A 26134-nucleotide genomic window follows, 5' to 3' on the forward strand; every position below is an offset into this window, starting at 1 on the left:
TGCAAAGGTGAGCAAAAATGATGAAATCATAAACAGCCCCTCGGGCAAAACATCACTCATATACAGCCCCTCAGGAAAACCTCATAGTCACTCGTGCCACTCGGGCATACCTCACAATCACTCTTGCCACTCGGGCATACCTCACAATCACTCATGTCTCCCAGTCACTCGGCACTCGGCACTCGCACTCAGTAGGTACCTGCGCTTACTGGGGGTGTGTACAGACTCCGGAGGGGTTCCTTCAGCCCAAGCGCTATATTCTGCACGGACAATTCACGTGCTGCACGGACAACTCACGTACTATAATAATAAAGTATGCTGCAGGCGGGCAGCCCCGATCCACACTCACCCTCACAAATCAGGCCCTCGGCCTCACTCAGTCATAAATCTCTCAAGCTACTCGGGCATTTCAATAAAATAGGGCATTCGGCCCAAAACATTTATATGCATCAAAATAGATCCTCATAAAACTGAGTTATGCGGTGAACAAGTATAAACATGACTGAGTATAGATTTTCAATCGAAAACAATGAGATGATGGTAAGAAACAGCCCCTAAGGGTCCAAATAGCACTGGCGCAAGGCCCAAACATGGCATTCAGCCCAATTTACAGAAATTCTTTCTAAAACATATAAGTATCATATGGTTTCAACAAAGTATGAAACTTTACAGTTGCTACGGGACAGACCAAGTCACAAATCCCCAACAGTGCACGCTCACACGCCCGTCACCTAGCATGTGCATCACTAAAAATAGTAGAATGATACAAAATCCGGGGTTTTATACCCTCATAACTAGATTTACAATCGTTACTTACCTCAAACCGCGAAATTCTTATTCTGCAATGTCCTTTTCTCGTGAATTGGTCTCCAAACGCCTCGAATCTGGTTATAAATAATTCGTTTCAGTCAATAAAATTCATTGGAATTAATTCCATAAGAAAATAATGATTTTCCATAAAAAACCGAAAATTAGCTCAAAAATCGCCCGTGGGGCCATGTCTCGGAACCCGACAAAATTTACAAAACCTGGAAGCCCATTCAACCACGAGTCTAACCATACCAATTTTACCAAAATCCGACCCCAACTCGATCCTCAAATCTTCAATTTAAACCAAGAGGGTTTCCAAACTGTTCCAACTCAATTTACCAATTAAATGATAAAAACAACCATGGATTCGGGTAATTTAACCAATATTGAGTTAACAACACTTACCCCGTTGTTTCCTCTGAAAATCACCCAAAATCGCCTCAATTCCGAGCTCCAAATCGCCGAAAACTGAAAATGGGATTTCAGAACTTAAACTTACTGCCCAGACTTTTCCTCTTTGCGAACGCGGTCAGTGCCTCGCATTCGCGAAGCACAAAATAACTCCCGTCCCAGTTCCTCTTCGCGAACGCGAGGCTCCACTCGCGAGCGCGATGAAGGAAACCAGATGGTGCATCAGAAAAATTCTAGCAAAGTTCCAAGACCAAAATCCAACCCGTTAACCATCCGAAACTCACCCGAACCCCTCGGGGCCTCAACCAAATATACCAACAAGTCCTAAAACATCATACGGACTTAGTCGAACCCTCAAACCACCTCAAACAACGCTAAAACCATGAATTACACCCCAATTCAAGCCTAATGAACTTTAAAATTTCTAATTTCTACAAACGACTCCAGAACCTATCAGATCACGTCCGATTGACCTCAAATTTTGCACACAAGTCATAAATGACATAATAGAGGTATTCCAATTTTTAGAATCGGATTCCGACCCAAATATCAAAAAGTCAACCCCCGGTCAAACTTCTCAAAAATTAAACTTTCGGCATTTCAAGCCTAATTCCTCTACGGACTTTCAAATAAAATCCGGACATGCTCCTAAGCCCAAAATCACAATACGGAGCTATTGGAATCATCAAAATTCAAATCCGAGGTCATTTACACATAGGTCTATATCCAGTCCACTTTTCTAACTTGAAATTTTCAATTATGAGACTAAGTGTCTCATTTCACTCCGAGTTCCTTCCGGACCCGAACCAACTGACCCGATATAACATAATATAGCTGAATAACACAAAAAGAAGTAGAGAATGGGGAAAACGAGGCTATAACTCTCAAAACGACTGGCCGGGTCGTTACATCCTCCCCCTCTTTAACATCCGTTCGTCCTCGAACGGGTCTAGAAACATACCTGGAGTCTCGAATAGGCGTGGATATCTGCTTCGCATCTCCCGCTCTATCTCCCAGGTGGCCTCATCCATAGGCTGACCTCTCCATTGCACCTTCACTGAAGCTATATCCTTTGACCTCAACCTTCGAACCTGCCGATCCAAAATTGCCACCGGCTCCACATCATAAGTCATATCACCCTCCAACTGAACCGTGCTGAAATCTAAAACATGGGACAGATCTCCAATATACTTCCGAAGCATGGAAACATGAAACACTGGATGCACACTCGACAAGTTGGGTGGCAAGGCAAGCTTATAAGCCACCTCTCCTATCCTCTGAAGCACCTCAAAAGGCCCAATAAACCGGGGGCTCAACTTGCCCCTCTTCCCAAACCTCATAACACCCTTCATGGGTGATACCTTCAGCAAAACCTTCTCCCAAACCATAAAAGACACATCACAGACCTTCCTATCTGCGTAGCTCTTCTACCTAAACTGTGTCATGCGAAACTGCTCCTGAATCAATTTCGCCTTATCTAATGCGTCCTGAACCAAGTCTGTACCTAAGAGTCTAGCCTCACCCGGCTCAAACTATCCAACCGGAGATCTACACCTCCTCCCATACAAAGCCTCGTACGGAGCCATCTGAATACTCGACTGATAACTGTTGTTATATGCAAACTCCGCGAGTGGCATAAACTGGTCCCATGAACTCCCAAAGTCAATGACACAAGCACGCAACATGTCCTCCAATATCTGAATAGTGCGATCGGACTGCCTGTCCGTCTGAGGGTGAAAAACTGTGCTCAACTCAACCTGAGTACCCAACTCTCGCTGCACGACCCTCCAAAACTGTGATGTGAACTGAGTACCCCTATCTGAAATGATGGAAACTAGGACACCATGCAGGCGAACGATCTCTCGGATGTAAATCTCAGCCAACCGCTCTGAAGAGTAAGTAGTACCAACTGGAATGAAGTGCGCGAACTTGGTCAGCCGATCCACAATAACCCAAATAGCATCGAACTTCCTCGAAGTCCGTGGGAGCCCAACTACAAAGTCCATGGTGATCCGCTCCCACTTCCACTCTGGGATCTCTAATCTCTGAAGCAAGCCACCCGGTCTCTAATGCTCATACTTAACCTTCTGACAGTTGAGACACCGAGCCACAAACCCAACTATATCCTTCTTCATCCGCCTCCACCAATAGTGCTGCCTCAAATCCTGGTACATCTTCGCGGCACCCGGATGGATGGAATACCGCGAGCTGTGGGCCTCCTCAAGAATCAACTCTCGAAGACCATCTACAATAGGCACACATATCCGACCCTGCATTCTCAGCACGCCGCCATCACCAATAGTCACATCCCTAGCATCACCTCTCCGAACCCTGTTCTGAAGAACGAGCAAGTGGGGGTCATTATATTGACACTCCCTGATACGGTCATAAAGAGAAGACCTGGAGACCACACAAGCCAATACCCGACTAGGCTCTGAAATATCCAATCTGACAAGCTGGCCCACTAAGGCCTGAACATCCAATGCCAAAGGTCTCTCTACTGCTGGAAGATATGCTAAACTCCCCAAATTCTCTACCCAGCGACTCAAAGTATCGGCCACCACATTGGCTTTCCCCGGATGGTACAGGATAGTGAGATCATAGTCCTTAAGAAGCTCCAACTATCTCCGCTGATGCAAATTAAGATCCTTCTGCTTTAACAGATACTGCAGACTCCGGTGATCAGTATAGATCTCACAATGAACCCCATACAAATAATGACGCCAAATCTTCAAGGCGTGAACAATGGCTGCTAACTCAAGATCATGGGCAAGATAATTCTTCTCATGGGTATTCAACTGGCGCGAGGCATAGGCAATCACCCTACCCTCCTGCATCAAAACACAACAAATGCCTATCCTCGAGGCATCACAATACACAGTGTAAGAACCTGAAGCTGATGGCAGAACTAACACTGGAGTTGTGGTCAAAGCAGTCGTGAGCTTCTGAAATCTCTCCTCACATTCATCCGACCACCTAAATGGAGCACCCTTTTGGGTCAATTTGGTCAAGGGCGATGCAATAGATGAAAATCCCACCACAAAGCGATGGTAGTAACCCGCCAAACCAAGAAAGCTCCTAATCTTCATGGCTGAGGACGGTCTAGGCCAACTCTGCACCGCTTCTATCTTCTTCGGATCCACTTGAATACCCTCGCTGGACACCACGTGCCCCAAGAATGCTACTGAACTGAGCCAAAACTCACATTTGGAGAACTTTGCATAAAGTTTATCCTCCCTCAATCTCTGTAATACAATCTTCAAATGATGAGCGTGCTCCTTTTGGGTACGAGAGTACACCAGGGTGTCATCAATGAATACAAAAATGAATGAGTCCAAATAGGGCTAGAATACACTGTTCATCAAATGCATGAACGCTGCTGGGGCATTGGTCAGCCCAAAAGACATCACCAAGAACTCATAATGGCCATATCGGGTCCTGAAAGCTGTTTTAAGAATATCTGAATCCCGAATCTTCAGCTGGTGATAATCGAACCTCAAATCGATCTTGGAGAACACCCTCGCTCCCTGAAGTTGGTCGAATAAATCATCAATACGAGGAAAAGGATACTTGTTTTTGACTGTGACCTTGTTCAACTGCCTGTAATCAATACACATTCTCATGGAACCATCCTTCTTCTTCACAAATAGAACCGGTGCACCCCAAGGTGACACACTAGGCCGAATAAACCCCTTATCAAGGAATTCCTGAAGTTGTTCGTTCAATTCCTTCAAATCCACCGGTGCCATACGATACGGTGGAATAGAAATGGGCTGAGTGCCCGGCACCAAATCAATATCAAAGTCAATATCCCTGTCAGGCGGCATGCCCGGCAGGTCTGCAAGAAACACATCCGGAAAATCACGTACCACCGGAACAGAATCAATGATAGGAGTCTCTGCACTAACATCCCTCACAAAAGTTAAATAAGATAGGCAACCCTTCTCAACCATGCGCTGAGCCTTCAAATATGAAATCACCCTACTTGGTACATAATCTACAGAACCGCTCCACTCAACCCTCAGAATTCCCGGCATAGTCAACGTCACCGTCTTAGCGTGACAATCTAGAACAGCATGACATGGAGATAACCAATACATACCTAATATCACATCAAAGTCAACCAAACTGAGCAACAATAGATCCACTCGGGTCTCCAGACCCCCAATAGTCACCACACATGACCGATATACACGGTCCACGATAATAGTATCACCCATAGGAGTAGATACATGTACAGATGAAACTAAGGACTCACGGGGCATATCCAGAAAATGGGCGAAATACGAGAAAACATATGAATACGTGGAACCAGGGTCAAATAATACTGAGGCATCTTTGTGGCAAACTGAGACAATACCTGTAATCACAACATCTGAAGGAATAACATCTGGTCTGGCAGGGAAAGCATAGAAACGGGCCTGACCACCCCCTGATCTTCCTCCCCCTCTAGGGCGACCCCTAACTGACTGACCTCCACCCCAAGCTGATTGGGCAGGTGGTGAGGTAACTGGTGTTGTAGTCGGAGGCTGACTCCTCTGCTAAGATAGACCTCTATGACGATGAGGACACTGCCTCCACATATGCCCAAGCTCCCCACACTCAAAATAACTCCCTGGTGCTGGCGGCGGAAACTGAAGGGAACCCCTAGCACCGGGATGACTGGTAGAAGAACCTGGCATGGAAGAGCCCTGAACAGGTGGAGCACGGGACGAACTCTGAACTGGAAGGGCACTAAGTGATGAGTGGCCCTGATGAGAACTGTGAGAACCATGGCCAGATGATGCACCCCGATGAAATGGCCGAGCTGACTGAGCCTATCTGAAATGACGACCTCTACCGTGTTGGAACTGACCCCCAAAAGGAGCACCACTGAATCCACCCTGACCACGAGGCCTCTTGGCCTCCCTCTCAACCCTCTCCTGACCGCGAACCATCTCAATATGCCGAGCAATGTCAACAACCTCATCAAAGGTAGCACCCGAAACCCGCTCCCTGGTCATGAGCAACTGTAGCTGATAAGTGAGGCCATCAATAAACCTCATGATCCTCTGTCTGTCTGTGGGAACCAACCAGATAGCATGACGGGCCAACTCAGAGAATCGCATCTCATATTGTGTCACAGACATATCACCCTGAAGAAGCCGCTCAAACTGTCTGCGCAACTCCTCTCTGCGGGATCGAGGCACGACTAGAGGAAGATAAGAGGGAGAAGAGTAGGGGCTGCGATCGCCAAACAGCTACCTTGCTATCTCCAAGAAAATCTGCAATCAAAATACTCAATAACCGCTACAGTGTCCAGCAACACCTGAATCTGCACACAAGGTGCAGGGAGTAACGTGAGTATGCCAACTCAGTAAGTAACAACAATAAATAAAGACTGAGCAATAATGATGAGCAATAAAGCATATAACGTTCATATCATAAAATCTCAGTAAAGTACAACATGCTTTAAAAATCAGTGTTTGAATCAAATCATCTCGTTTAAACTCGGTTCCAGTAAAAATCATTTAAAGATATTTTTCAATAGTTTTCAAACAGAAGAAAATGCAAAGGTGAGCAAAAATGATAAAATCATAAACAGCCCATCGGGCAAAACATCACTCATATATAGCCCCTCGGGCAAACCTCACAATCACTCGTGCCACTCGGGCATACCTCACAATCACTCTTGCCACTCGGGCATACCTCACAATCACTCATGCCTCCCAGTCACTCGGCACTCGGCACTCGCACTCAGTAGGTACCTGCGCTCACTGGGGGTGTGTACAGACTCCGGAGGGGCTCCTTCAACCCAAGTGCTATAATCTGCACGGATAACTCACGTGCTGCACGGACAACTCACGTGCTATAATAATAAAGTATGTTGTAGGCGGGCAGTCCCGATCCACACTCATCCTCACAAATCAGGCCCTCGGCCTCACTCAGTCATAAACCTCTCAAGCCACTCGGGCATTTTAGTAAAATAGGGCATTCGGCCCAAAACATTTATATGCATCAAAATAGAGTCACAAAAACTGATTTATGCGGTAAACAAGTATAAACATGACTGAGTATAGATTTTCAATCGAAAACAATGAGATGATGGTAAGAAACAGCCCCTAAGGGTCCAAACAGCACTGGTGCAAGGCCCAAACATGGCATTCAGCCCAATTTACAGAAATTCTTTCTAAAACATATAAGTATCATATGGTTTCAACAAAGTATGCAACTTTACAGTTGCTACGGGACGGACCAAGTCACAAATCCCCAACAGTGCACGCTCACACGCCCGTCACCTAGCATGTGCATCACTAAAAATAGTAGAATAATACAAAATTCGGGGTTTCATACCCTCATGACTAGATTTACAATCGTTACTTACCTCAAACCGCGAAATTCTTATTCTGCAATGTCCTTTTCTCGTGAATTGGTCTCCAAACGCCTCGAATCTGGTCATAAATAATTCGTTTCAGTCAATAAAATTCATTGGAATTAATTCCATAACAAAATAATGATTTTCCATAAAAATCCAAAAATTAGCTCAAAAATCGCCCGTGGGGCTCACGCCTCGGAACTCGACAAAAGTTACAAAATCCGGAGGGCCATTCAACCACGAGTCTAACCATACCAATTTTACCAAAATCCGACCACAACTCGATCCTCAAATCTTCAATTTAAACCAAGAGGTTTCCAAATTTTCCCAACTCAATTTACCAATTAAATGATAAAAATAATCATGGATTCGGGTAATTTAACCAATATTGAGTTAAGAACACTTACCCCATTGTTTCCTCTGAAAATCACCCAAAATCGCCTCAATTCCGAGCTCCAAATCGCCAAAAACTGAAAATGGGACTTAAACTCACTGCCCAGACTTTTCCTCTTCGCGAACGCGGTCAGTGCCTCGCGTTCGCGAAGCACAAAATAACTCCCTTCCAAATTCCTCCTTCGCGAACGCGACATCACCCTCGCGTTCACGAAGCACAAAATGCCTCTGCCTCAATGCCTTCTACGCGAACGCGTTCAACCCATCGCGAACACGATGCTTCGTTTCCCCCTCACTACGCGAATGCGACACCCCCCTACGCGAACGCGCAGACCAATTGCCTGGGGGGTCTTCAGCTGCTTCCTCTCTTCTTCGCGAACGCGTAACACCTCTCGCGTTCGCGATGCACACCCAGTCCACCTTTCGCGAACGCGTGCTTCTCTTCGCGAACGCAAAGAGAAACTATTGCCAGCCTCCCAGTTCCTCTTCGCGAACGCGAGGCTCCACTCGCGAACGTGATGAAGGAAACCAGATGGTGTATAAGAAAAATTCCAGCACAGTTCCAAGACCAAAATCCAACCCGTTAACCATCCGAAACTCACCCGAGCCCTCGGGACCTCAACCAAATATACCAACAAGTCCTAAAATATCATACGGACTTAGTCAAACCCTCAAATCACCTCAAACAACGCTAAAACCATGAATTACACCCTAATTCAAATCCTAATGAACTTTGAAATTCCTAATTTCTACAAATGACTCCGGAACCTATCAAATCACGTCCGATTGACCTCAAATTTTGCACACAAGTCATAAATGACATAACAGAGGTATTTTAATTTTCAGAATCAGATTCCGACCCTAATATAAAAAGTCAACCCCCCGGTCAAACTTCTCAAAAATTAAACTTTCGGCATTTCAAGCCTAATTCCTCTATGGACTTCCAAATAATATTCCGGACACGCTTCTAAGCCCAAAATTACCCTACGGAGCTATTGGAATCATCAAAATTCAAATCCGAAGTCGTTTATACATAAGTCCATATCCAGTCCACTTTTCTAACTTAAATTTTTTAATTATGAGACTAAGTGTCTCATTTCACTCCGAGTTCCTTCCGGACCCGAACCAACTAACCCGATATAAAATAATATAGCTGAATAACACAAAAAGAAGTAGAAATGGGAAAAACAGGACTATAACTCTCGAAACGACCGACCGGGTCGTTACAATATCGGCCGAATACAAGAGCCTAAAGGGCCAGTTTATTTTTGAGTTCGAAGAAATCATCCTCACTCAATTAAAACCTAAGGGTCACCCTATTCCGAGTTCGAGCAAGTACTCACTCGATTATAAAAACTACACTAGTCTGGTCTCGATCAAAATGCCTAAGCCTCGAACTTATGAACAAAACTTTCACAAGGCATAAAAGAAATAAAGACAAGTCGGAAAGAAAAGAGATCTTTATATATATGAAAATTTACAAGGTCCGATGAGGATCCTATACGAAATATCAAAAGTGAAAAATCCTAAGGTTCCTGATCTCCTCCGGGGGTAGCTTCTTCTACATCGAGGTCCTCCCCATTCTCGGACCCGCTCTTGCTGCCATCATCATCATCATCGGAAGTAGCCAATGCTCCAGCTTCGGCTTCATGCTCTCTAGCCTTTTGTTATCTCGTCGGTAAGATCGAAACCTCGAGCGTGAATCTCCTCGAGGGTTTCCCTCCGAGATTGGAATTTGGCGAGTTCAGCAATCCAATATGCTCGAGTTTGAGCGGTCTCGGATGCCTCTCTCGCTTGGACTTGAGCAGATTCAGCATCTGCCCAATAGACGACCACGATCGCATCCGCCTCGGCCTTTGCATTTTCGGCTTCAGATTTGGCCTTGGAAAGTTTGGAAGGCAACTGAGCCTCGAGCTCCTCTATTTTCCTTGCTTGAGCCGAGCTCTTCTCCTTCATGCCTTGAAGTTGACTTTCAACCGATGATAATTGGGCTCGAGCAGTCTCTTTTTATGCAACAAAGCGGTCCATACCTTCTTTCCACCCCAAGGACTCCGCCTTTATCATGTCGACCTCCTCACGGAACTGCTCGATCCTCTCGATCTTCTGCTGCAGCTGTGAGATTGAAATGTTAACCACCGTTCCCGAATCGAGCCCATGAGCTTTTAAGATTTTCATTACCTGCTCAATCAAATCTGTCTGATCTTGGTGAGCCTTGGCCAACTCGGCTTGAAGATCTTTGATCCCTTCCTCTTTCTGCCCACTAAGAAGTTTGAGGGAATTTCTCTCCCCCGAAATCCCTCGAAAGTCAGCCTCACATCGACTCATCTGTTCCCGAGACTTGGAAAAAGCCTCCCGATGAAGAGCTAAAGCCTATATGAAAAAGAGAAAGTTAGGCAGAAAATGGAAGAATATGACATCAACAAAGGGAATCGAGACTTACCTGATTCAGGGCTCGTTGAGCCTCGAAGAAAAAACCCGATGCATCACTCGGGACGACATCATCCTCGATACCTGTAAACAAATCACGGAAGGGGTCCTCTCCCTCATGAGCTCCATCTACCTCGAGGGTCCCCAAAGCTTGGGCTTCCCGAATCTCCCCTACGGAAAAAGCAGGGAGAGTGGGCGAGTCTCTGATTACTATTGCCCCAAGTGAGTCACGTGGGGCGTTCTCCTCAGTTCGAAGAGCTTCAGGGCCGGTCCCTTTAGATATACCCACCGTTTGTTCACTTCGGTGGGAGGCATCCTCGATCTCTAATGACTCGGGGACTTTGTCCAAGTCCTTCTCCGATACCCCTTCAGTTCGAGGCGGAGCCTCATCAACCACCCCGATCCATCTGTCTTTGGGGCATCGATGGTTTTCTTCACTTGGGCCACCAATATGGAGCTGTTGTTTTCTTCTTCGTCGTCTTCATCCCTTAGACGCCGAACATATTCTTCGGTCTGAGGGATGTTGTTCTTCTTCGGCTTACGAGCCGTCCTTGTCTTGAGTTCTGGGTCCTCGGAAGCCGAGGCCCTTTTTCTCTTGTTGTCCTTCGCCGGTTTTGGAGCCGGGGCCGAAGTCTCTTCCTCACCAGACAGGGGCCTCATGACCGCATCTTTACCCAAGCCTACACGCAAGAAAATTAGTTAAGTATAAGAAAGACATTTTGATCGAATCATCAAAGACATGGGAAAGGGGCTTACCATGAGTTTTGGCCTCCCATCGGCCCTTATCGTACGTAGAGGTCGAGGCCAGGTCCCGAACCCAACTCTTGAGGTTAGGAATTGCACTGGGCATCTAAGCGACCGTTACATCACGGAAAAGGATATCGATAAGAAGAAGCAAATGGGCAAAACAATAAATAAGAACTAGCAGTGGGATTATACTTACGCTTCATATTCCATTTCTCAGAAAATGGCATCTTCTCGACCGGGATTAGGTTGGAAGTCCTCACTCGAACGAACCGGCCCATCCAGCCTCGATCATTTTCCTCGTCTATGCTCGAGAACAGCACTTTGGTGGCCCGACGTTAGAGTTTTATTAACCCGCCTCGATAGAGGCGGGGGCTGTATAACCTAATGAGGTGGTCGAGGGTGAAAGACATCCCCTCGACTTTGCTCACGAATAATCGGAGCAGAATAACAATTCGCCAAAAAGAAGGATGGATTTGGCCTAGAGTTATTTGGAACTGACGACAAAAATCAACGACGACGGGGTCGAGGGGGCCCAACGTGAAAGGAAAAGTGTAAACACTTAAAAACCCTTCCACATGAGTGGTAATGTCTTCTTCCGGGGTCGGTATCACCACTTCTTTGCCTTTCCAGTTGCAGTATTTCCTTACCTGCTTAAGGCACCCTTCAGTTATCGAGCATATGTACCTCGACACTAGCTCGCATCGACCAGGAATCGATGAGGCTTTATCGGTTTTGAAGTCAGAAGTGATAACACACCCCCCGAGAACACACTCTTCAGGTCGTGGCTCTATCGATGTTTTGTCGCTGGCCGGCCGCGATGAAGAAGCGCTTTTTTTTAGGAACAGTCTTTGATATTTTTGCCATTTTTGTATGGATTTGAAGTTAAAAGTAGATGAAGATGATAATATTTGGTGTTTTGAGAAGATGGTAGCAGTGAAAATCGTGGATTTACAGATGAAGAAGTTAGAAGATATAAAAAGCTTTGAATATTAAGAATCTGAAAGTAAAAGTTTGAAATGGTGGAGAGAGGGGCTATTTATAAATTTCACAACGACGGTTCAATATTGACAGTGGCCGACCATCGATTGACCCGCATTTAATGCCTAGGAAACTGTACAGACGGGACGTTTCAGTCACTTCCGTCGCTTACGTCACAAGGATGACGTCATGACAGGTCAAGGTAGAAAATCAAAGGTTCAATTCGTTTCTTGTCATTACACTCCAAAAAAAATGGGGGGGGTCTGTATACGATTAAAACCGGCCCCACCCGATTTTACTGTTTGACCGAGACCGGGAGTGCATCGAAGGACGACTCTGAAGTGGATCGGATCGAGGCACGAAGACAAGGTACCGAGATCGAGATTCGAGGCACCTGCCACGATCGAGGCCGACAGCAATCGAGACCAAACGAGACAGGCATCGAGCAATACCAAAGATAATATAATAACGGAAAAGCGAGATGTCCACGACTAGTCGAAGATCATGGTGGAAATCTCGGAACGGATCGAATCAAGAACGGTTGTTTAGTTAATCATGAAATTTCCTTCTGTAATTAGAGTTGTACCATATATAGAATTCCTCTACTGTATAGGGGGGGGGGGGGGTTCTAACCATCTGTAGAAGAACGGATAAAAAAGCAATATAATTTTTTTTCTCGCTCACACTCTTGTTCTTCAGCTTATTGTGCTTTTATCGTCCTTGCATCAATCAGTTCGAGGATACTCTAACTCAAGAGTTGAGTTCTACTCAAATACTGGTTTGATTTACTTTATTGTATAATTCTATCATTAATCTTTATATATTTCAATTGGTATTAAGTAAAATCACGTATCCTTAAACCCACATTATAAGTTTAATTGTTATCCAATTTTAAGGGTAAACAAAATCCAAACGCCAAAAATAGTTTATCCTCCCAGTTGGTCAGATGTAACCTCGTCGACTCCAACAATGGAATTACTTATTTGAAACTTTGAAAGTTCATTTATTTTAGAAAAAATAATATTGTATAGTCACTCTCAAAATAATAGTTATATATATAAATTTTAGACAGTTTTATGATTACTTAATATAAATAATTTTTGTCGCGGGCTAAAAGTGGTCTTTGCCCTTCATTTTATTCTGATATAGGGAAATAGCTTTTATCAAGTCAAGTTCATCAAACATAACAAAACTTACATTTTTTACCAAAATAACTGTCGAAGTTCTCTTAAACCAACCATGGTTTTAGCTAATCCACTTCCACTTAAGAAAATACTGCTAATCTATTTTACCTCTGTCGGTTCTTAAAAGAGAGAACTACTGCTATCAAAGAAACAACTTTTAGTTTAACTATAGTTTTCAAATTTGTAATAATACTCTCTTTATCCTATTTTATGACATATTTCTTTATCCTATTTTATGGCATATTTTCCTTTTTTGCGTGATTCAAAATGAGTTACATATTTCTATATTAAAAAATAATTTTATTTGACTCTTAATATGATCATTTATAACCAACCATAAAAATGTTTCTCGTTTCGTTTTGGATCAAAAATTTAAAAATTATATTACTTCGTTCGTTTCAACTTAGCCTCGCTTAGTTCATAAACATAACTTCAAATTTAACATATGTTGCCTAACATTTTTGACATTAAAGATTTGTCCATAAAACAAACAAGAGTCAGAGACGATCAACTGATTTTTTTATCCCGCTTGTGCCATAGACAGAACTTCAAGTTAACAATTACCGCCCCTTGCTTGTCCCATGGCAACTTTTGAAAAGAGAGATCCATTTTCAAGGTGTTGGGGTAAAAAACTTTAAAATTTTACCCTGTTATGGAGCCAGAAATCTTCTAAAATAGGCCCAAAGCCCACACAGTTACCGAGAAGATACAGATTGTCAGTAATCCACAAACCTACCCAAAACAATCTCACTTCACATTTAATGCTTTTCCCCCTTCTTTATCCCCCCACCCCACTATAAAAACTGCCCCAAACTCTTTCCCTTTTTGTTGTGGGGTCATAAAAAATCATCCGTAAAGCTCAAAGTACTACTCCCTCCATTTTCCTTCATTAAAAAAAAAACCCTAATAATGGGTTCAGAAATTGTCCTTCACCACAACTTCACCCCATCCACCGGCGCTGTTGCCGTCGCTGGAAGTGGTGGCGCTAACGCAGTGTCAAATGACAAAAATGCCCTTGTGGTGGGTCCCAAAAAGATGCATTCTTTATCTACTAAGAGTACTGCTTCATCAAACAAAGACAGGCACACGAAGGTCAACGGCAGAGGGAGGCGCGTGAGGATGCCAGCGTTATGCGCAGCGCGTGTTTTTCAGCTGACGAAGGAACTAGGTCACCGGACCGATGGAGAGACCATCGAGTGGCTGCTCCGCCACGCGGAGCCGGCAATTATTGCGTCCACCGGCAGCGGCACGGTCCCGTCGGGGCATGTCATCACGACGGCGGAGAGTGTACCCTTGTCCAAGTCACCGCCGTCGATTTTGGCTCCGGTAAGCCATGCTCAGTCGGTTTCTGGTTTTCCGGTGAGCGGCGGAATCTTCTCGATGACCTCGCCGCCACCGAGTTGCCGGCTCGACTTATACCAACCGGCGTTGGAATTTTCTGGTAATGAGTATCGACACATGCCGTTCACGACGTTGCTTCTGCAGCCGGTGACGGCCGATGACGGCGAGAAAAAAGTCGCCGGTGAGGATGAGAACAAGTAGATATGGAGTCCTGGCAGCTTTTTTTGTGGGGAAGGGGGGGGTCAATGTGTTAGTTTCTAGACTTAAGGTCCTTTTTTGCTATATCCAAAAGATTGGAAAGGATTAAAGGAGGGTCAATTTTTTGGGGTTTTGGTAAAATTAATCAAAGGGAGGTTAATATTTTTGGGGATTTTGGTATAAAAAAGGTTAATTCAAGGGTAAAGGATGTTAATTTCAAATATATATTCCATTAGTAACTTTTTGTTTTTTGTAAATTAGTAGTGGCTATGGCTAAGGAAGATGTTACATTATGTAGCTGGTTTTGAATACTTCCTATGTTTCACATTAGGTAAAACAGTTTCTATTATTTTTTAAATAATTGAATTTTAATGAATTTTAGTCTAATAATTATACAGTAGTTCCAAACACCTTAAATGGTCGTTTGGCTGGAAACAAGTTATCATAAGATTAATTATTCTAAGATTAGTTTTTTCGGAATTATTATCCCATCCTCTCATAGGGATAAAAATAATATTATAATCTCGGAATAATTAATCTTGAAATTAATTATACTGTAATTTTATCCTAATCAAACGTGGAATAAATCTTGAATTTAATTTCGGGATTAATTATCCCTTGTACCCTAAGTTAGCACATAGGAATCTACACTTCCCAATTACATACCTGCCCGGCAGGGAATTTCGGGTAAATTGTATCCTTTCTCATTTCCATCTTTGTTTAGAACGTAGGCATTGTTATTGTTGTAGTATCCATTCTCATAAGCTTGAAAAAGTTGAAACTAGCTTATATATTCATTTATCTTAGTTTTTATACTCATGAATTATAAGCTCTCAATATATGCTCACTGTTTAAGTTACTAACAATACTAAATTATTTACCACCCCAATTGGATTTTGCTGCATATCTTTATCCTGGTAAGAAATTTTCACTAGTGCTCATAGGATGACAGCTGAACAAACTATAAAAAAAGAGCAGTCTGGTGCACTAAGCTCTCGCTATGCGCGGGGTTCGGGGAAGGGCATGACCACAAGGTCTATCCTATGCAGCCTTAACCTGCATTTCTACAAGAAACTGTTTCCACGGCTCGAACCCCTGATCACATGGCAACAACTTTACCAGTTACCCCTTTCCCTGAACAAACCATAAGACCCAATAAAACAAGAATTACAGGAAAATCATCAAGGTTTTCGTGTATGAGATTTTGTGTAGACCATTGTACTAATTGGAGAGATGTGCATGTGGAGCACAATGTTTGGACATAAACAATATATCGATACAACAATATGATCTTATTATGCAACTGATAGAGCTATTGACTATGCTATATAATGGCGGAGCCAGAAGTTTTATTTGACGGGTATCAAAATATATAAAAGTAAATATACCGGAAAATTAAGGGGAGTCAATACATAGCATACATACATATAAATTTATTTATTTTTATCTACGTACACAATCTATTTTTTCCGCAAAGGGTGTCATTGACACCCCTTCCTATAAGGTGGCTCTGCCACTGATGCTATACTGTAATAATTACGCGAACAATTATTATAAGAATGAAAAGTAAGTATTGTTTATCAAAGAAGAAAAGAATGAAATGTAAGTCTTGCATCAGAAGCTGTGTACCGACTCCAGAATGATGCTGTTGTATATAAGCGTGTGCCTTTGAATAGGTCCAGAACTGTTAATGCTTATTCCAGAAACTCCACTTCTTCTTCTTCTTCTTAAAGTCAAATGGCAGGAAGTCTGGAATGGAGCATCAAACTACAGTATTAGAATAATATGATAAGGGTAGTGTGTACGCCGGTGGCGGACCCAGGATTTTGTGCAAGCGGGTTCAATCTTAGAAGTATATAACTTTAGTTGTAAAATAGTAGTTGTCAAGTGGGTTCAAATAAAATATTTAAACAAAATTTACGCAGCTTTAATCCTAATTTATACATATATACAGTATTAGTTTTTGATGCTTGCCACCACGTGCGTCCACCACTGTGTACACATACCCCTTACCCCCTACCTTGTGAGGATAGAAATCTAAATGAAGCAAGAGCAGCAAACTTCCGGTCAACTCTCAATGTTCATCGCTTTGTCCATAAGCATGTGATAAACAAAAAGTGTTATTCCGTAATGCCCATGGTAACCCCCCCCCCCCCGGGGGGGGATGTCCATGCTAAGACAAACTAAACAGAAACGGGACATAAAAGTACAAGCAACTACCTCCTTGAGGATAGATTGAGTTGTAGTGCACCTCTGCCCAGAAACTCAAGTATATGACTGCAAGAAGAGAAAAATAAGAGAAACAATTAAATTGGTGTGAGCGAATGAATATCAAGACTTCAAAACACCGCTCTTACAAAGTGCACATGCACAAAGAAATTGCATTCATACTTTAATTTCTCTTCCAAGCAATCTCAAGATTTGCTTGCCCACACTTGGCTTCATAGTATAGGTATGATACAATGGCATAGAATAAATGACATGCATACATAACCAATATAAAGCTTGCCCCCATTCATTAAACTTACAACCGTCTCATAATCATTCAATATGTTAAAACAGACAAATTCCGGTCTCTAAAAGGAGAATGTGAATGTCAAAGCATCCATGTTATGAGATGGAATTTAGATTTCAAAAGAGCTAAAACGGACGACTCTTCAAAAATCAAAATCTCCTTCTCATGAAACGCAAAATCGAATTTGCTTAAGATTGTCCTTAAGGGTTCATAGTCATCCATTCATCCCTCCTTCCCCTTGCGCAATTTTTTGGTCAAGGCAGGCCGAGGTACTAACTTTACAGTCCAAAGATCAAAAGTACTATTTGCATTCTTCACGACTCATGTAATAAACTTATGTTGTCTCTTTAACTCCAGTGGTCCTACTTTATCAGAGTCGTTATCTGATTTTGGACTTCTGAAAAAGTTTGATACAAAGATCGTACTAACTTTTCCATAGTTGGCACAAATTTCAAGAATCAAATTCATCCAGTAAATCAGGTTGCTCTGGTACCAGCTACTTCTATAATTTAATTTACTACTATTACTACAATATGCATAATCAAATTATCTGCTTCATCTCCATGTGTAGCCTGTGTCGTCTGAAACGCCAATGGGGGAGTACTAATTTGGTGGTTACGAATTATCATACTATCTCCCCTTTTTGAATTGTTGAATTTGGTCCTGAAAAATGTTGCGGTTTTGGCTAAAAGTCTAAAACTGCATTGCAGAAAGTATCAATAGAACGACATAAGAACTCGATAATGGTTTCTCAGTTAGTGGAATTACAGCTGAGGAAAGCATCTTTAACCGCAAACTGGAAATACGTACAGCATTAAGCGACTCGTGACTTTTTATTTGAGACACATGGAAATTGAGAAATAGGATCTATGTCACTCCCACTTCCAAATATTTTTGTAATAAAAACTTGTTCAATCGCATTTTGTGAAGTAGAGGATATTACAGAAAGGTAAAAGCAATTCAAAGTTTGAGAACTAGCCTACCTCTGTTTGACTTCTGATTCTTCGGAAGAATCTCGATGTAACATGTATCCTTGAATGACGTTATAACAAGAATTTTCACACCATACTGCCCACAAGACAAAAAGACAAAATCAATGTGCAACACAAGTAGGTTCATTCACAAACCAATGCATCCTAGTCTAGCATCATCACAAATAAAATCTTCATAAAAGGAGCTGCGCATATACAATAAATAAAAAATGCATCATAACCACTCAAAATGGAGAGTGAAAGAAAGAAATAGCAAAATAGAGGCACATGAATTAACAAAAGCTAGTAAAGCACCCAATGGAGGCACTATACCAGGACATCCAAATTATGGTCTGGCCAACAATAGCTTAAGCTTCTTATATTCCAAGGTTAAAAAGTAAACCAAAGTAATCAAATGGAGAGAAAAAACCAAGGAAGCAAATAAGGGGAATAATCAATACCGAGTCAGCAGCAGCCTGCAACGTAACATGATCGCCCCATTCCCCACTCCTGGTTCAACCAATATATAAGCAGATGTTGATTTAAAGGAGAAAAGATAATGCAGAATTTCAAAATGGAGAAACAAAGGTCTGAGAATTACTTGGACATCCTCGTCAAGTACTCTCCATACTCCATTGGGACATATCCCTCATACATCTCCGGATGATGTTGAAACTGACAAGACAAAATGATTTTAAAAAACATACTCAGCTAAAATGTATGTGAAATAATTCAAAAATGAAATCGAAATATCATAAAGAAGATTATCTTATTCACTTAGACAAGCACCTGGCTGACTACTTGCTGTCTGACAAATTTGTGGTGCTCTGGTGTACGATAGAATTGATCTGATAAAGCACGGAACTGGAACAAAAGAGGACATGTGAATAGATGTGCATTAGAAAGAAATAGGATGGAACCTTATTTCAACAAACTTAGAATCGGAGGCGAAGCCTAATCCACTTGGGAAAAATAGGCAAAGTTCCCATACCCCATAAAACTAAAGAGTTGAGAAAAAAATTGAATTATCCTTTTGTCAAACTACTAAAAATCCACAAATATTTTTAATAAAGTTGGAATGGCAAGCAGCCTGACAATACGTCACTTGAGTTTCATATTCCAATTTTTTTAAAAATCCTATTATGAACCACTTCATTCACCATTTCACTGTCACAAACACCAACAACAAGTTTCTATCAGAGCCAAAGAGTTAATTCCAAAGTAAGGAATACTGATAAACCGTCATCAAACATTATGTTTTTTGTTTTTCATTCCCTTTCTTCTTTGAACCAGAGAGTAAGACCTCCATACCACCTAGCACCTTGATATACTGAGATTTTTCATGAGACAAACTTAAAGAATTGGGGATCCTTCTTTTGTTTATGGTTAAAAATTATGCTACAAGTAGTTTAAGGAAAGGGAAAACAATTTTTTTCTTTCACTAGAAATCAAATCATGAGCGTCTCTAGACAGTTTGATATCATTACTGCAAGACAAATCAACCAAGTAATACAGTAACCTGGCAGTTGCCATCTCCTTGCACTTTGTGCTCCACCAAGTCAAATAATTGCAATCTGAAGCAAGAAAAACCATAGCATGGGATCCTTAGCAAAGAATAACTTGCAGCAATAATATTACCATTCAATTGCATTGGCAAAAATATCAACTTCACAGGAAACTTAGGTGGCACAAAACCTAATAAAAAACACAACAATATCAACTTCATAGGAAGCTTAGGTGGCACAAAATCTAATAAAGAAACACAACAAAAGAAAATAAAATGAAAAACCACATGCATTGTCCTGTGACTTTAAGAAAACAAAGGGTTAATAGTATCTATTGGAATGTGCTTCATAAGTGTTTATTTACAAAGCACAAAATACTAGTTGGCTCATTCCACACCAATTATTTTCTGTGCTTGTCTCGGCTCCCATCTCTCCCATTTGATTCTCGTTTTCTCAAAATGCTTGAGGGGTCAGATGTTACTTTTCGAATAGCAGGCAGTAAGAACCACCAGTAAAAGAATGAGTTAATAAAGAAAGAGAAAACCTAACAAAATAAAAATAAAGAAATGTTTCTGGAGACACAGGACCCCTATCACAATAGAGGTATGCATTTCTCGCAGTGAAGCTATATTTCATTACCTTGAAAAGTGCTCAGAATTTGGAGAGAATTAAGCAAAGCACTATCATAAGATCATATGTCATTAACTTGTTCATACACAATTTTTATCTACTTGAAAACCTAAGTCGGAGGGATCAGGAGATACCTATTTAGCAGCCTTTGATGATCAGAAGTTGCTTCATCGACTGAAGGTATGTCCCCATTTATTCTAGGAACATGCTGCATGGTTAATAACACAAATTGTTATAAGAAACTAAAGCAGCCTCAAGAAAATGGCCATAGGTGCAAAGCACCACACATGTCCTCGTACACAAAGTGAATTAGTGTTCTCAATATACTAACAGACACTACACTTACAGGAACAGCACTCAGCTGGTTTATTCTCTTCCCTACTTCTCCATCAAGCTCAAATTCATCTTGTATTTCCAATGTGTAGGTATACTCTTCTCCATCGTATGATCTGTCTCCAGGACTCGAACAAGAACTTGAAGGCCCTACATCATCAGCTTCTAGGCTGGTGTCATGCCCTGTGAATCATATATAATTAGCAAATGTTTAAACTCAAGGAACATCACAGAATTGAAAACAAGAAATGTACCAGCATAATACTCTCTTGGAGGAGTATGCCAATGTTGTACACCAGTGGAGGCTTGCAAATACTGCTCGTCTGCATGTGAAGATTCAGCATCTTCTGCGATGGACAACTCTGACAAATCTTCTTGTAGAACATGAGCAATAGCCTCATCATTGTCAACATTGCAATATGATGTGTGATAGTGGTTTTCTCTGGCATATTGTTCATGACATATCTCAACGTCATGCTTTCTACCATCACCGTAATAGTTGGAACTAAAAAGTTGGTCCACATCGAGAAAACTAAGAACGCCACGAGCAGCTTCAGATTCCGGCTCACACATAATTATCTCTTCCAGAAAAATTGCCAAATGAAGAATCTCTTCTCACCTCTAAATTGAATATATCTACCTGGCCAGTTAATGAAGGGCTCAGCTAAGAATGATAAGACTATTCAGACCTATTGGTAGATAATATAAAATCTACGGATATTACAATGATATTATGTAATGTGAAGTATCTGTCAACATTATTCTGCAATGTTCTGATAGTGCTGTTGGCAATGAATAGTCAGAGTTGAATATGCGCAGTGATGCATATGTATCATAACTTCCACCTAATCAAATTAAACATGAAAGTAGGATTAAGACATGTAGTGCTGGTCCTAATAGACCAAGAGAAAGATAGGCAGCCAAACAAAAAAAGCAAATAGATAAATCATTATAAGTTATGCAGCTTAATGTGTTGAGCTACAGGGCAGTCAATTGCTTCAATTAGGAAACCTTAACACAGTCAGCGGTGTACGCAGGATTCTTCGTAAGCGGTGTCACTGTTAATTGGTAGATGGTGACTCATAGAAGTTAGGGGAGATGACAAGAGAGATGGAAAGCCAAGTAGAATAGCAGCAAGCCAATGACCTTGACGATATAATTTTCCAATATTTCCTCACCTTGAAGTACAGAAAATCGTTTCATAAAGAGATAAATCTTTTACCAAAATGGGAAAAATGGCTTCTATCACCTACGGGTAGAAGTCATTTTTCTTCACAAATATCCTAACTCTTACTCCCTATAACTTGATTCATCAATATTTCGACATTGTTTCAACCTTTATTACTTTGAAAATATCACCAGAATACTATATGCATACCTATCCACCACCTTGTACAATTACTAAATATCACCTACTTTCATATCCAACAAAAAGCTGGTTTAAAAAAAATAAAAACAACAACCAAAAACACAATGTTTTACAAAAAAATATTCTCCATTAAAACATTTTTAGGTTCTACCAAACATACCCAATTCACTTTAATAGCCAGAAAGTGAGATCAAAGTGCCAGTAGTATTTCTAGTATTTCTAAAAGACACGCTCGACTACCTACTAACCTTTTATCCTAATTCTCGACCTCCACACCCTCCTATCAAGGTAGGGGTAAGGTCTCTGTACACACTATCCTTCCCAGAACATACTTGTTGGATTCCACGTTGTGGTTGTTGTTGTTGTAAAGTGAAATCAAAGTGTACAGAGAAATTTACCCCTAAAACACCCATCATTTTCTTGTTCTGAATTTCATACACCCCAGTACCCATCCCTAGTTCTGAAACTTAAATTTCAGTATAATTCTTCATTTATCACCAACTAATACAAAAAAATATTTTAAAAAAGACTAATTTTTAAATTATTATAAATTAAAAAAAATACAGACTCATCAACCCCAATCCCTGTACCCGCCAAAATCCCAAAATATAAAACGGAATAAACTGAAAACCATACAAACTGCAAACAGAGACCAATACAAAAATACAGTAAACCATTATTCCATCAACACGTTTTGCCTATTGCACAAGTAATTCCAAACTTTACCATAAACCAATTCCAAAAAAAAAAAAAAAAACACAATCACAAACTTGGAAAACAAAACAAAGCCAAAAAAAGAACAAAAAGAATCATGAATATTGAAATTAGTCACAAATTAATCGGGAAAAAAATCAACAACTGACCTTTAATTCAATTCCACTTCAACTCTGTTCATATGCTATACGAATAATATTCTCTGTGTACGAAATATCTCTGTCTTGTACAGTATTAGTATATGTAATAAGAAGTAGCAGAAGAAAATGGCCAAATGACCACTGAAAAAGATGATAATTATTATGGGGAAGAAAAAGGAAGGAGGAGGAAAGAACATATATAATAATACTATACTTTGTTTATATAGAGTAAGAAAAAAGGTAAGTTAAAAAGTCTAAGAAGTTTTTATTCAAACGTAAAATACATGAATGTAAGAAATTATTGGTATTATGAGTATGATGTGTACGGAAAGCTTTATAGAGGGGATGGGTTTGGCCTTTGAGTAGGATGAAAGATACCGTTGCTTTAAACCGGCCTTTCTTTGAACTACCTCTGTACAAAACAAATACAAACCGTACCAAACCGATAATTCGAATCAAATCGAAAAAAAATCTAATTATGGTTCGATTTAATTTAGTTTGGTATTGAAAAAAAAAATCTGACCATAACTGGTTTGCTTTGATTTTAACTAAAAAAAGTCAAACCGAAATCAAACCAATTCGACATTATATGTATAAAAATTTGAGATATATTTAATGCATAAATATAATTATTGTGATGTAATTTATAAATATTTCTTAAAAAATTTCATAATTTTATCTTTTAAGATATTATTTCAAGTTTGGACATAGAACTTTTGAATGTTCCAATAAGTATTATAGCCATAAATGTTAGTTACTCAAACAATGCTAACAAAAGCCCAAACCAAAATCAAATTAATACTAATGCTAACAAAAGACATTCAATTCAATACTAAAAATAACAATGTGTTGGATATTTATTTTTAGTGTTGCGAGGATTTAGATAAAAATGCATAACCTATTTTTATTATTTCTTTAGCATTTAGTCATGTAATTAATACTCCTTTATTAGTCTACTTATTTTAGCATGACTTAGTACTTTTAGATTATGTTTATTTTTAATATAATTTTTTAATAGAAATATATATATTATGTGATTTTATTATCTTTATTGTTGAATATCTTAGGAAAATGCCATGATACGTCTCATATTTTGTATTATTTTTTTGAAAAATATCTTATATAGTTGTATCTTATTAGGATTAAAGATATATTTGGAGCATAAGTTATATATTTTGTGCTACGAAGATTTTATCGGAAAAGAATTCAAAAAACCCGAGAAAAATCAAGATTGAAAGGTAAGAGGTTATTAAAATAAACTATGAGTACATCAAAAAATAATTTTAACATTGTATATCTACTTAAAAGAAATCACTTATAATAAATATAAATAATAGATTTTGAAGTGAGTAAATTACACGAGATGTAGTCAAATTCTAACTTCGTCTTAGTGAAAATTAGGGGCCACTTCATCCTTTAATCGGTTCATCCTTTTAGTGGGTCTACCAGCACGTACGAGTTAGTGGATTCGGTATATCAAATGTAAAATTTTCACGGGATGTCCTAATTGGTCACCCCTATTTAATATGTATTTACTTTCTTCTTTTTTAAGTTTAACTGATACTTAATTTTTTGGCTCTTTGTATTCAGAAGAGCTTCGATGCTGCTTTCTTCTTTCTCCTTATTATTCATGTCTCATATATCTAGGAGCCATTTGGTTTTTTCTTATTATTATTAATTGCAAAACACCTATAGGTTGTGCTTATGATTTTTTCTTCTTCTTCTTAGTTACAAAATGAGTTAGTTAGATTTATTGTTTTGACAATTTAATGATTGGGATTTGGTTTCAAATATGAAATTATTTGGGCGTGGATTGAATTGTTGAAGTTCGAAAAATAAATTTATGTTTCAGAACTTAAGATCTTATTTATGTAGTTGCATTGAAGAGATAGAACTACTTAAAATTCGATTTTTTTTAAGTTGCATTAGAAAGATAGAAAAACCTAATATATGATTTATGAAGTTGCATTAAAGAGATAGAATTACTTAAGATCTGATTTTTTGAAGTTGCATTGGAAAGATAGAAGATTAACATTATATTCGATTCTGAAGTTGCGTTGAAGAGATAGAACTACTTAAGATTCGATTTTCTGAAGTTGCATTGGAAAGATAGAAGAACTTCAAATCCAATTCTGAAGTTGTATTGAAGAGATAGAAAAATTTCAGATCCGATAGGGTAAATTTCATAAATTTTTGTACAATGCGAGTATAACGCCGATCCAAAAATAGGTATATGTGAACTTGAAACGGAAAGAAAGAAATGTCCGAATTTATCTTTCCTTTTTTCCCTTTTATTTCTCTTTCCTTCTTTCTTCTTTTTCTCCCTCTAACTTATGTTTCCTCCATCACCAAGATAAACTCCTTTTCTTCTCCTAATTTGTCTTTGTAACAAACATCTGAATAAATTTGCAAAGTACACTATTCTATATAAATACACATGCACAGTCATTACAAAGGTGAGATTGTTATTAAACATAACCAATTAAAAAAGAAAGATTACACATGACCATCATTCGCCAAGATTTCAGGCGTAAATATATCCCATGAACCTAAAAAAAAAATCAAATATGTTAGGATACTACCACAAAAATAAGATTGTCATTAAATCTCACCAATTGAAAAAGAAAAATTACACATAATCAACATCCGTCAAAATTATATTTCCCGAACAGAAAAATAACCAAGTATGTTAGGATATGTATTTGTAATATGTGCAACTAAGATTATGCTATCCTATAAAACTATAAAAAAATTTAAGACATATGAAAGCATGGAAATGAGTACAAAAGAAGTGAATGAAAAATAAAAAGTATAGAGGTAGAATTTGTTGAGGAGAAAGGTGTAACCTGATTATGAGAAGTGGTTTAGTTTATTTATGTATGATAAGTCAGTTAGGGAGTTAATGAGAAAGTTAGTTAGTTTGTTATAGTAGTGGGAAGTCACACGTGTATATATATGTGTACATGTAAGAGATACAGAGTGAGTGGAATAGAATTTTTCCACGGTTACATTCATTTCTCTCTTAGATATTTCTTCTTCTTCTTCTCTTCTTCTTCCTCTCCTTCTCTTCTCCCTCTAGCTAGGGTTTCTGTAGGTGATCAATCACCAAACTT

General features: G+C 39.9%; 2 protein-coding genes across 4 annotated transcripts; one reads left to right on the forward strand and one right to left on the reverse strand.

Moving 5' to 3' along the window:
- The first annotated feature begins 13850 nt into the window (after nucleotides 1-13850).
- On the forward strand, nucleotides 13851-15095 carry LOC107815726 (transcription factor TCP11-like). The gene has a single exon (XM_016641341.2). It carries the CDS (start codon nucleotides 14215-14217, stop codon nucleotides 14845-14847), a length of 633 nt encoding a protein of 210 aa, XP_016496827.1. The 5' UTR covers nucleotides 13851-14214; the 3' UTR covers nucleotides 14848-15095.
- Nucleotides 15096-16257: 1162 nt separating this feature from the next.
- Nucleotides 16258-23303, reverse strand: LOC107815727 (OVARIAN TUMOR DOMAIN-containing deubiquitinating enzyme 12). 3 transcript variants are annotated; one of them, XM_016641342.2, is made up of 12 exons: nucleotides 23031-23303; nucleotides 21523-21643; nucleotides 21053-21438; nucleotides 20812-20981; nucleotides 20600-20673; nucleotides 19850-19904; nucleotides 19120-19194; nucleotides 18932-19005; nucleotides 18792-18840; nucleotides 18343-18427; nucleotides 17065-17121; nucleotides 16258-16593 (listed from the first exon to the last, which is right to left on the reverse strand). In XM_016641342.2, the coding sequence occupies exons 3-12, from the start codon at nucleotides 21369-21371 to the stop codon at nucleotides 16532-16534; spliced, it is 1020 nt and encodes a 339-aa protein (XP_016496828.1). In that variant the 5' UTR covers nucleotides 21372-21438; nucleotides 21523-21643; nucleotides 23031-23303; the 3' UTR covers nucleotides 16258-16531. The 3 variants fall into 3 exon arrangements, with proteins under 3 accessions (XP_016496828.1, XP_016496829.1, XP_016496830.1); XM_016641344.2 differs by lacking the exon at nucleotides 16258-16593 and adding an exon at nucleotides 16779-16931; XM_016641343.2 differs by lacking the exon at nucleotides 21523-21643.
- Nucleotides 23304-26134: the final 2831 nt, after the last annotated feature.

This window comes from Nicotiana tabacum, chromosome 2 (assembly GCF_000715075.1).
Source record: "Nicotiana tabacum cultivar K326 chromosome 2, ASM71507v2, whole genome shotgun sequence".
NCBI lineage: Eukaryota > Viridiplantae > Streptophyta > Magnoliopsida > Solanales > Solanaceae > Nicotiana > Nicotiana tabacum.